Source organism: Galeopterus variegatus, unplaced genomic scaffold, assembly GCF_000696425.1.
Source record: "Galeopterus variegatus unplaced genomic scaffold, G_variegatus-3.0.2 Scaffold216, whole genome shotgun sequence".
NCBI classification, from domain to species: Eukaryota; Metazoa; Chordata; class Mammalia; order Dermoptera; family Cynocephalidae; genus Galeopterus; species Galeopterus variegatus.
Genome location: NW_007726327.1, coordinates 472,200 through 484,542, shown reverse-complemented (window position 1 = coordinate 484,542; position 12,343 = coordinate 472,200). Strand labels below are relative to the sequence as shown.

Genomic DNA, 12,343 nt, shown 5'->3' with positions numbered 1-12,343 from the left:
ACTAGGTCCAGACTGGGCCAGCCTAAACCTGGGTGCCCTGATGTGCATCGAGTGCTCAGGGATCCACCGACATTTGGGGGCTCACCTGTCCCGGGTTCGCTCCCTTGACCTCGACGACTGGCCACCTGAGCTGCTGGCTGTCATGACTGCGATGGGCAATGCCCTCGCTAACAGTGTCTGGGAGGGGGCCCTGGATGGCTATGCAAAGCCAGGGCCTGAAGCCTGCAGGTGAGTGGATGGTGGACCTGAAGTTGGCCAAGAAGGGAGGGGATATCTGGGGCTCCCAGTATGGGGAAGATTGGGGATGGTGCCGAGCGCCTGACAGTGTTAGAAGGGTTAAAACTAGCCGTTGCTCTGCTTGGCTGTTGGCCCCTTGGGGGTGCCCCTCCTCCTCCAGTGCCTGTCACTCAGGCGCCTTACAACAACGGGCTCTTTCTGAGCCGTTATCAGCAGGTCAGGGGGCCAGCAGGCGGCGCATGCGCAGGGCCCCTATCGCCGTGTGGTGCAGAGCCCCCTAGCCTGAGCTCTGAGATGGGGAAAATGGGTGGTAGATAGGGTAGTGCATGGCCCCCCAGCGCAAGCCCCCACCTGCTTTGTTCCAGTGCTGCCAATTGGAGAAAGTTCAGACAGCCAGATAAGCTGCCACACAGGCCTGCCTGAAATCTTCCTGCCCTCTCAGCCCCCACATCCCTGCTGCCCCCAAGGGGTCTCTCTTCAGTGTCCCTTCCCTTCAGCTCCCTTTCCCTTTAGGTTACCCCCAGCCCCTCTGTGTGCCCTGGACTTTCTTAGGCTTCTCTGTTCTGTCTGCCCCGTCTCACTATTTCTTCCTTATCTCTCCTCTGGGTGCCTGTTTCCTTTCCTGACCACCTCCCTGGCCCCACCCATTGGCTCTGTGTCCTTCCTGGGCTCATGCCTTGATGGACCTATTTGCAGAGAGGAGAAGGAGCGCTGGATACAGGCCAAGTATGAGCAGAAGCTCTTCCTGGCCCCACTGCCAAGCTCGGACGTGCCGCTGGGGCAGCAGCTGCTCCGGGCTGTGGTGGAGGATGACCTGCGGTTGCTGGTGATGCTTCTGGCACATGGGTCAAAGGAGGAGGTGAATGAGACCTATGGGGATGGGGATGGGCGGACAGCTCTGCATCTCTCCAGTGCCATGGCCAATGTCGTCTTCACACAGCTGCTCATCTGGGTGAGTCTGGGGCACCTCTGACCCATCTTGACCCCACCCTTTTTACCCTAGCCCTTTGAAAGCTACCTTTCCTTTTTCTCCCTCAGACCTGATTTATTTCCTCCCATGTCAAGCCATCTGTGAAAATGTGCTTTCTCCTGCAGTATGGGGTGGACGTGAGGAGCCGGGATGCCCGGGGCCTGACCCCGCTGGCCTATGCTCGCCGGGCTGGCAGCCAGGAGTGTGCAGACATCTTGATCCAGCATGGCTGCCCTGGGGAGGGCTGTGGCTTGGCACCTACCACTAACAGAGAGCCTGCCAATGGCACCAACCCCTCTGCTGAGCTGCATCGCAGTCCTAGCCTCCTATAAGGCCCAGGAAGAGGGAAGAGGGACCAGAAGGATTCCAGACCTGGGGACCTTTCTCTCTATAGGTGCTGGGGGAAATGGACACAGAGATGGAGAACAGGTGACATGCAGAGAGGAAGAAGAGGAAATTAGGGAGGAGAGTCCAAGGGATCTGAGGAGAGGTTTGGGATCTGAGCTGCAGCAGAGAGAGGGAGTGAGGTATTTAGCCCTCTGCCCTAAGGTGCCATTGAAAAGGGATAGGACCCTTTGGAGGTGCCTGTGAGGAGAGGGGAGCAGGACCTCTCCCTCCTCAACATCTCTCCTCCTAGTGTTAGCCCCCTGCAAGCCTTCATTATAAAATGGAGGACAGGGCACAGATTGGGGGTGCTGGATTGAAGGGACAAGGGGGTGATCTGTGAGTCCCATGTAAAATTTGTACATTGGAATATTTATGTTTGTGTACATATTTGGTGTGTGTGTATGATGAGCCAATAAATCAGACTACGTGTGTGGCCTTGTTTTCCCCTTTTATATCTCTGCCTTTCCAAGAATGCCCCTCGTCTCTACTTTTTTGTCCTTTAGATTTTCTTTCTTCTCAGTTAGCCTGGGTCCCAGGTTGTTTTTCCTCAGCCTCCTACTTGGGTTGATTTCTTTTAGCCTTCCCTTGGCAGGGGTGTAGTTGCATTTATAAGCAGCACAGCACAGTGAACCCTGATGAGAGGAGACAGAGCTCTTTGTTTCCTTCTGGGTGCTGTCTTCTCCACTTCATTCCCCCACCTTCTGAAAGTTTTTCTAGCTAGTCTCCCTGTTGTTGTCAGTATTCTGTCTAGTAACCTCATACCACACCCTGTACTGGCCAAAGTGCAGCTGAAGAGAGGGCATAAGCATTGCCCCTCTTCCTAGGAGTCTGGGAACTAGCCCACACAGCCAGATGTACAGGGAGATGCTCGAGTTGACACACAGGAGAACTTTGAGGATGCCACGGGATATGCTGCTAGACAGTCATTAGGCAGCACTTCTCTCTGGACAGAGCATTACAATGCAGATGGACTCATGCCTAGGCTTTGCTTGTGAAGAATGGGAAGGAGGTAGGTCACTGACAGCAGAACGGCCACTTGAAGTCTCACCAACATCTTGCCAAGCCAAGCCCCCATTTTTCCTTTGGACTGTATCCCTCAGTTATTCTAGAAAGAAGACCTGGGGGTGTTCCCCTTCTATATTGGTTCCTGAAGGTTGAGAACTCAGTCAGTTAGGGTCCTTGCTCTCTGAGGAGCCTGTTGCTTCCCCATTACTGGAACCACTTTGCTGGCAGCCGTTGTTTTCTAAAACACATCGAGTATGTGTTGAGTGTGGTGGGCTGGTGCTGTGTGCACGGGTACCTGCCTACATGGAGGTAAATAACCAAGTAACACTTCAGAGAGGAAACTGGATTTTATTTGTTTTGGTCCACAGCCCCTTTTGTAAGGCTGATAAGAGCCTTACATGTAGATAAGGGCAGAATAGGGACAGGGCCATGGGTATGTGTAGGACTGTGTTCTTGGGCTCAGAAAACACTAGCAATAATCACCTCCAGATTTCCTAAGGGAAAAAGGCTGATTGGGCTGGCTGAACGCTGCTTGGTACAGTTTAGGAGGCTTCACAGATAACACCAGAAAATAGGAGATCAGGGTCTTGGTTCCAGCTGGTTCTCCTCAGCTTTTCTGCCCAGGTGCTCACTCACCCTCTACTACAGGGGACATGGAGCCACAAAGTTTCTCTTGCAGCCCTGCTGAAATGACAATAGCTCCTGTGATCTTCAACCTCGGCCTGGCTTATTTCCTAAAAAGAATCTAACCCCATAGGTTCCCTGTGTATGCTGAATCTAAGGTATCAGAAAGACTCGGCTTGATCTATCTAGACCAGTCTGAGAACAGGGCTGGCCTGAACTACATATTTTTACCCTAATTCTCAAGCCCTGCTGAAATTTAGCCAAAGAATAGAGAAGACCTGCCCTGCATCTGTTTGTCCTAGCTGGAGAACTGTGACACTGTTGTTCATGACCAGTCACCATTCCAGGTTGCTTTGTTTGGTTGCCAAAACCAGGTGGGAGAAATGAAATGCCAGGTCACGTTGTAAGAGGTGTTCAACAAATGTTTGGGTGAATAAGATGTTGACTAGTTTACCATTCCAGGAATCAGGAATAACCATAAATTTGCCCTCTTAGGAAGGTAAGGATGCTGGCTAGGTATATGACTAAGCTGTACTTCCCTGACCTCAGCACCTTAATTTCCTGAGTTTTCTTGCCTCATTCATAGCCTGCCCGTTTTTCTTTTTGATGGCTCTGTTCTCTACTATAACCCCTCACCCATATCAATACAGGTCACATTTCTTCCCAAGAAGCCCAGTTACCACGATACCAACTTCAACAGGTTTCTGTAATCCCCTTTACCCGATGTCTATGCAAATGTATTTTAGAACCCTCCTCCCCGTATGTATTTTGTCCACTAATGCTGTTCCTTAATTTGCTCATGGAATTCCAATCCCAAAGTCTCTATCTATCTCCAGTCTCTGTAACCTCCCCACAGTACACACCCTTGAAGAACCATCACAGATTCATTCCTGTCCCATCCACTTTGCAGTGGCCCCCTCAACCAATCTCATTCTGCAGCAAGAGGTTGTGGTATCCCAAGCTTCAAAAACAGTACAATGGGGAAGAGAGACCACAATTAATGCCATAAGAGCAGAAAACTGGAAATGGGTCTTTTCCCCCAGACAGATTCATTCCTGTCCCATCCACTTTGCAGTGGCCCCCTCAACCAATCTCATTCTGCAGCAATAGGTTGTGGTATCCCAAGCTTCAAAAACAGTACAATGGGGAGGAGAGACCACAATTAATGCCATAAGAGCAGAAAACTGGAAATGGGTCTTTTCCCCCAGATCCTTGCATCTGGAGTATCAAGAAATGGCAGAAATGGACTAAGCTACTGGGTCCTCTGAATAGGAAATTTATTAACGAACTCACAGGTGATGTGAGTGAGCTCTACCTAGTTAGATGACCTGGACATACCCCAGCTAAACTAGAGTCAAGTACTTTATTTCCCTTCACAATACAAAAGGGAATGAATTTCTACCCTGAAGTCTACCAACTCTTCCAAAGAAGAGAAAGCAGAAATGAAGACTTTTGCCTGTTTAATGGGCAGAGGGAGCAGAAGTGGCATGTTAGGAGCATGAGGCATACAGGCAGGAGCAGCGGGCAGTACCAAGTGGAAATGCACAGGAGTGGAGGTAGTTTACATGGGGGGAGAAGGGAGTGCTGAAGAATTCCTACTGAGGCTAGTGACTTCCATTTCATTTCTTTGCATGTCCGTGTACTAGAAAGGCAAGATGGTCCCACCCCAGAGCAGTAGGATGGAACAAACTGTGGCTGAAGATTGAGGAAACAGAACTTTCCCAATCCCTCTCAGGGGTGCAGACAGAGACAGATAGCTCCATATATACAAACTTTACATAAAATAAATAAGGAGCTGTGACCTACTTGGCTGGGTATCACCCTGGATTCCTCCACACTCATCAGAGGCTGTTTTAGGGGATTAGCCACAGAACCGTTCAGGCCCAAGGCATTATATATCCCCATCCCCTCCCCAGGAGTCCACCTCAGTCCCAACAGCTCCTCAGCAATTAGAACCCAAGCCCCTTTAACCCTGAAGCCCCTAGTCCTGAAGGTCTCTGGAATAAGCTCAGGGCCAAGTGCCTACATCTCAAGTTTGGGAGGGGGGTCTGGGGGGCACACCTAGAGCTAGGTTTACTGGTAGCTGAGCCCCTCTCCCAGAGCAGAATCACAGATGTAGCCCCTCTGGTCCACAGAACCCTACGCCGGTCTCAGAGCAGACTCAGGTACAGACCCTTTGCCTTCCTACGTCCTTGGGAGCCCATTCAGGGCCGGGCTCCCTGCTCCATTTGTTGGTGCTGGCTCCGCACAGCAAACCTGTTGACATGCACAGGGATGGGCACAACAATCTTGGGGTTTCTTACAGGCTCCCCAGAACGGCTGCTCACATTGCCAGCTTTGATGCGCTTCCACTTGGCCCGTCGGTTCTGAAACCAGATCTTGACCTGCACCTCACTGAGCTTGAGGGCGTGGGCGATCTGGGAACGCTCTGTCAAGCTCAGGTATTTCTTGCAATGAAACTCCTTCTCCAATTCCAAAAGCTGCTCACTGGTAAATGCTGTGCGGCGCCTTCGGCTTTTCCCCCCAGGAGCTGTGACCCCTGTTGCCACTGGTGCCCCCTCCTCAGCTCCAGTCCCCAGGCTTCCCTTTAGCTTCGGCTTAGGTCCCAGAAGAGCCCCCGATCCCCCTGTAGAACTGTCCAGGAAACCGTCGTCCTCGCTGTCACCGCCCGAGCCCTCTTCCTCCTGTTCGCTGCCTGCTGGGTCTCCTGATGTTGCCTCCAGCTTCTCCTCATCTGAGCTGTACACCTTCCCCTCTGCTGTGGGGAGTGAAAAACCAATGGATGGGGAGGGAGAAGGCAAGGAAAAGATAGTTTGAAGGAGGCACATGGAACCATAGCCAGGAATGGTGGGGGAGTGGGGATGACAACAGGAAGAGATAGAGACATGGAAAGGATGAGATGGGGAGGGAGAGGAGACAGAAGGATGGTATAACCAGGGTGGTGGATGGGGAAGAGGTTTAGGGAAAACAAAGAAATGGGAAGAAAGGTATTAACCAGCACAGATTTCACTACAGAAATGTGGGAGAGGCAATAACTGTATGGACAATGACCCCTCAACTTTCCCACCACCCCATATATTCTCCCTACCCACCACCTCCCCAGCTTTCTCCAAACCCAGAGACCAAGGGCCCAGCATTTCACTTGCACACCATCCTCCAAACCCTGACCTTGCGGCCTCGGGTCCCAGATGAAGTGGTGTGGGACCTGGCTTAGGATCATTCCAAAGCTACTGTGTGGAGGAGTGGAGCACGGTAGGACAACTGACTTTTACAAGAAAGAGAGGGGAGGAGAGATCAGGGCTGTCCGCCTTTGTTAGTCTCCTGGGCCAGAATTCTCGTCTGGCTCAGTGGGCAAGAGCTATCTCGTAACCTTTATTCTGTTTTCTCTTTCTTTCCCTCTTCACTAGATCTAGAGTCATAGAATCTCATTTCCAGATGGAACCTTCAGTGTCATCTGATCCACTCCCACCCCCACCCCTAATCTGGGTCCAAGAAATGTTATCAAAGGACCTGGGAGTCAGAGATTTCCTCACCAGCCTCCTTCCCAACTCTCCTTAACCAGACCACCCAGCCCAGAGTTGGTGCTCCCAGCTACATGGCGCCTTGTTTGCGGCCAGATTTTTCCCCCAGTTACTTAACCCCCTTAATCCCCTTTCAATCCTTATCCATACTTTTAAAGTGACATCATCTCTTTCCCATCTTCCCTTTTTCCTGGCCGAGGTTACCTGAGCAGCACAGTTGCTGTCTGCTCAAGTTCAGAATCCTGAGGACCCTAAACTTGATGTCAGCTGGGAGGACTGGAGGGAATATGGGAGAAGGAGGAGGAACAACTGGAAGTACAACAAAGGAAAATAAAAAGAAGGAAATGGTGAAAAAGAAGTTTTGACTCAGTAGATTACAGATCATTTTAATCCACACATAATTCTAAAATTTAATTCAACCATTGGTTTTAATCTTCTTATCCACTGATGTTTTTGTCAGAACTGCAAATAATGTATTACAAATGTTTCCAGTGTTTGAGTTTTAAAAACTCCCTTGTTTTCTGCCCAAAGGACCAAAAAGCAGTGAAACAACAAAAAGTCAAAAAGACAACCAACCAATAGAAAAGCGAACAAGAGAAAATGGATAATCTGTAAACTGAGTAGTCAGCTCCTTCCCAAGAGAGGCAGGGAGGACTTTATAAATATCCGTGGAAGTGTACCTATCTGTATCTACGATATATTGCGTGTACACTCATAAACACACTTGGAAGATGAGCATACAACTCAAAGTAAAAATAAATTCAGGGTATGGTGAAGTGGTTTATAAGAGAAAAAGGGTATGTGTGTACATGGATAGAACAACTCCCAGCAATCAGAGCTTCCTGACTGTCTTCTCCCCAACACCTCCCCCTCTGCCTGTGCACCAGCAAGAACTTCTCTACAGCCTCCAGGACAAGCCCAGCAACTTTTAACCCCCTTCCTTGTTCCCAGAGTCTCCTCTTTTCCCCTCACTGGTGCAGTCTATACCTGCTCCTTTTCCTCAAGAGCCACCGTGATATTTTCCTTAGTGGCCAGAATTCTCAGCCTCTGTCCACAGCCCTAGTCTTCCCATGTTACTCCTACGCGTTGCTTTTCACCAGCAAATGCTCTTTGTTCTCTTTTTAGCAGTTTGCCCAAGCTTCACCGGCACCGAGCATCACATGCTGTCTACAGAAGTATACTGTCTGTAGATAACGTGCTCCTCCTAATACTCACCTCTCAACATCCCATGCTTTCTCCTTATCTCATCCCTAGCCAAATCCATTTTGTTTTCTGCAAAAGCCACATCCTTGATTTCATCCTTTGTTTAATTCATAATAAAAATAATTAATATTTTCCCACTTCCACAGAACTCAAACTTAACACGTCCCAAACTGAACTCCTGATCTTCCCCCCCAAACCAGCTCTTTGCCATCTTTACTCACGTCCTCCCCATCTCAGTTAATGGTAACTCCATCCTCCCTGTGTTCAAACCAAACTCTGACTCCATCCTGCACTCCTTTCTGTCACAACCCATGTCCACTCCACCTGCAAATCCTTTAAGTGACGCTGCCTTTAAAATACACCTACAACCTGACCCCTTCTTGCCACCTCCTCTGCTTCCAATTAGTCCAAGTCACCATCACCTCTGACCTCTGACTGACATCTTCTCCTGACCGGTTTCCTGGCTTCTACCCTTACCTTCCCCTCCCCTCCCCACATTGTTCTTCCCTCTCTTTGGAATCTCACCTAGATCTTTGCATTGGCTCATTCCCTACCTCCTTCAGGTCTTTTCTTTATCATTAAGACCTTTTCTGTTCATCCTTTTAAAATTAAACTCCCAATACTCCCTGTCTCCCTTCTCTGATCTATTTGTTGCTACAGTACACGCCACAAACTTTATTCATTTATTTTATTGGTATCTCTTCCTACCAGAATATAAGCTTCATGAAGGCTGAATATTTTTTATTCACTGCTGTATCTTCAGCATCTTGAAAATTACCTGCACTTAGGCGCTTAATAAATACATGTTGACTAAATAAAAGAAAGTACTTCCAAGCTCTCATGTGTGTGCTCTCTCTCCCTCTCCCTCTTTCTCTTTCCATCTCTGTCCCTTCCTTTCCCAAGCCTCTCCTAAAATATTCACCACGACTCTGCCCCATCCCAGCTCCGGTGCCTGTAGGACATCCTCCCCATGAGTATTATCTTACCCCACTTTTCAGTGTGCCCTCAGATCTCACATTAGCTAGGGAGGAACTTATATATAGTGGAACTCTATAGGATCATAGAAATCTGTAGGATACTAAAATAAATGAAGGACAATCTGAATACCATTACTAAATCTTCTAACTTTAATTTTTTAAAACATAATTTGTAGTAATAACAGAAAGAATAACAAAAGCTTGTAAAAACTCAGCCCAATATTATAATATTTTAAACAGTGCCAAAAAGGCAGATACTGGATTTCAAGATTTGAAGGATGAAATCAATTAGTACAGCTCCAACCATCCAGGGGGTGTCCAATAAATCTAAGTTGATGATGATTGAGAGGAGGAACCCAGGTTCCTTGATCTGGCAGGGCCCTCCTGAGATCATATCATCCATCCCTCTGTCTTCAGACAGATCCATAAAATCAAGCCCACATGAGCAGGCCGCCCTCAGTGTTGCTTTTTTTTTTTTTTTTCCCTTTTTTTGTCTTTTTTCGTGACTGGCAACAGATCGCAACCCTCAGTGTTGCGCCCACACCTCACTCAGCCAGTGAGCAGCTGGTCTGTATATGGGATCCGAACCCTCGGCGGGAGCGCCGCTGCGCTCCCAAGTGGCGCACTGTAGCAGTGTGCCACCGGGCCGGCCCTCTCACTGTTGCTTTTAAAGCAATACAAGGAGCATAGGTTCACAGCCTCTCTTGGTTACTTGATCCTGGTGGAATGCTGAGCAGCAGGGGAAGAAGTTCTCTCTGAGCTTTTATAATCATGACATTGAGGACTCTGATGAGCAACTCTTGGAACAACATGGGAGTGGGGCAACAGAAGAAAGCAACTGAGAGGGGAAAGTACACCACAAGCCTTAGAGGGGAGTGTGAGGGACAATGAGTGAGACCAACAGGGAGTGGGAGAGAGAAGGAAAGACCAAAGCAGGCAGAAAGAGGACTAGGTCAAGAGAGAAGTGGGAGAGAGAAGTGGCAGAATAATTAAATGATGAGTCAGAGAATATGAAAGAGGTGAAAAGTTTAAAGAAGGGAAAGAGAAAATGGAGGGTTGGGAATTGGGGGAACGAAAGCAAAAGGCACTTTTTAAAAAACACCCCTACCTTTTCCCCCATAATATTGATGTGTTTGGAGCAAAGCAAAGCATTTTGGCCCTGCCATTTGCTTTCTTTCTGTGCTCCAAGAACAGAAAGAGCACTTTAGAATGCAACAGCCAAAGTGACAGAGACATAGGCAGAGGAACTGCATGAGCAGAACAGTAGTGTGAGCCTTTACAGTGCAATCCCAAAACAGCTCACTATTTTCTCATGAATTGCTAAAAGATAAATATAAGCTGTTTTCTTTTATCTGATTTATAATGAATTAATACAATTACAAAATAAAAAAATTACACATAAAAATTTGTTATTGACTAAAAAGCAATTTTTTGATAAAATTCCTATTTGCAAAATTTGATTTAGAATAATTGGACTTGGTAGATATAATGTCTATTAAAGTAAATTTCCAATTGCAGATGTTATAATTGGTTGACATGAATTAAAAAATTTGATCAACACAATAAGACGTCATTGAAAATTTTACATGGAAAATAATGATTCTAATGAGAATACTTTCAGCAAATGAAAAATTTTAAATTACAAACAGTTTGTGCTACGTAGGTGGGCCAACAGACAGAAAGGTATTATCCTTTGTGTATGAGAATGATATTACTGGTAATAAGTAAAATGTATTGAGTTTCTAGCTTGTTCCCTATGGGTAAGTCTAGAGTCTCTGAAAAAAGTTTGGTCTCTGGCCATGGTGAATGATTGTGGGACAGACTGGTTTTAGGAAACATGCAGAGTTCATATGAATTCTCCTGGTGGATGCTATCATCCTAAGAACCAGAAATCACAAGACTTGAACCATGATTACTCTTAGAGTTTATGCCAGGGGCACAAATCCCACTCCAGAGAGTAGCACTCAGGCTCGAGGGATGCACTTGCATGGGGCCTTCCTTCCAAGAGGAAGGGAAACCACTCCAGAGACTGAGAAGCTCCATATCAGTAATGAGTCAGGTCAGACTGGGAAAGAAATCAAGGGCCAAAGAATACATGGTAGGTATTCTCCAGTAGAAAGAATACATAGCACCAGACTTGCACGATCTAGAGGTGGAGTCCTGCAGCCAGAGTCACCAAAGGTGATGGAAAGCCATTGAGAGAGTGGAGGATCACTTTAGACTCCCAGCTCCAGGAACTCACCTAGAGCCTGTGTTGTCTCTCATTCATCCAGTTACTAAAGCTCCTGTTCTATTATAGTTTATAGAAAATCAGATGTCTTTGTTATTCACAGAAGAGAAGTCCCTCAGTTCTGACTTCTCTGCGCTCTACTTCAAAAAGTTTCCCCCAACTATTAACGCTTCCCCCAACTCTTCTCAGGAAAGGTTCTCTCCTGCCCTGCCCATTTCAGGACAATGAATCTCCTCCTGATCCTCCCAGGTTCCTGAACACAGTACCAATTTGGGTGGGGTCAAAAGGTGGGAGGAAACAGGTCATCTTCAAAACAAAGATATACTCATATTTGCCATCCACTGCCATTTCTAAATCTTTATTTCATCATCATGCCCAGTACAGAATTATTTCTCTGTTCTTTTCGGAGACAGTACTTTCTCCTATCATTTATAACAAACCAGCTCACTTTCAGTTTGTTTTTCACTCATCCCACTAATTTCATGCTTCTATTATGCTACTATTCCTTCCAGTAATTTTAGGTGCATTAAGGAACATTCGTGTTCACTTTTTCTCTCTCTCTCCTCTTCCCGTGACTTGTCAGCTTTCTTCACTCCAAATCAACATGAAAATTTTCTCTGCATTACTGCCAACCAGAGTCCCTCCCAGCTTCATGATAAGTTCAGGGCAATTCTTGCTCAGAGTTCCTTTCGTGGCATACTAACACTGCCATTGCCAAGAGCAGCCTTGTATGATCTTTAACTTTTCAAAAAATTTTTCACATTTATTATCTTATCTTCAAGCAACTAACTGAGGTAGACCGTATCCATTATTAGCACAGTTAGTAACCTTATTTTCAGGTCAAAACAACAACAACAACAACGAAGTTCCAGAAAATTTAAATGATTTTTCTCAAGTCACACAGCTAGGGACAGAGCACTATGTCTAGAATCTTGAACTCCTAAATCTCCAGTTAATGCTCTTTCCATCCTTTCCAGTAAAATATCTTCTCTTCCACTTTCACTTGAAGTAAAAGCCCTCTCCCCAGATGCCTCATTAGAAAAATAACCTTCTTATCAAATCCAACTTTAGACATCATCCCTTTCACTTATCACTACAGAGCTCTAGCCTAATCATTAAGATCTTCCCTTAACATTCTCAAAGAAGATTCTTAAAATTGCCACGGGGGGGGGGGGGGGGGGGCCCCCCC

The 12,343-nt window shown here is 47.0% G+C and overlaps 2 protein-coding genes across 2 annotated transcripts in view; one reads left to right on the top strand and one right to left on the bottom strand.

Annotated features, from left to right (window-relative positions):
* Positions 1-2,029, top strand: part of AGAP3 (ArfGAP with GTPase domain, ankyrin repeat and PH domain 3) — a 29,338-nt gene extending 27,309 nt beyond the window's left edge. Inside the window, exons 13-15 of the mRNA XM_008565968.1 lie at positions 6-228; positions 934-1,189; positions 1,333-2,029. Coding sequence (XP_008564190.1) covers positions 6-228; positions 934-1,189; positions 1,333-1,539 — 686 coding nt within the window. The 3' untranslated portion in view covers positions 1,540-2,029. The remainder of the gene's footprint in view (positions 1-5; positions 229-933; positions 1,190-1,332) is intronic.
* A 3,398-nt stretch (positions 2,030-5,427) lies between these two features.
* GBX1 (gastrulation brain homeobox 1) overlaps positions 5,428-12,343 on the bottom strand; it is a gene marked incomplete at its 5' end in the record, with an annotated part of 16,671 nt that continues 9,755 nt past the window's right edge. The window contains one exon of the mRNA XM_008565999.1: positions 5,428-5,981. Coding sequence (XP_008564221.1) covers positions 5,428-5,981 — 554 coding nt within the window. The remainder of the gene's footprint in view (positions 5,982-12,343) is intronic.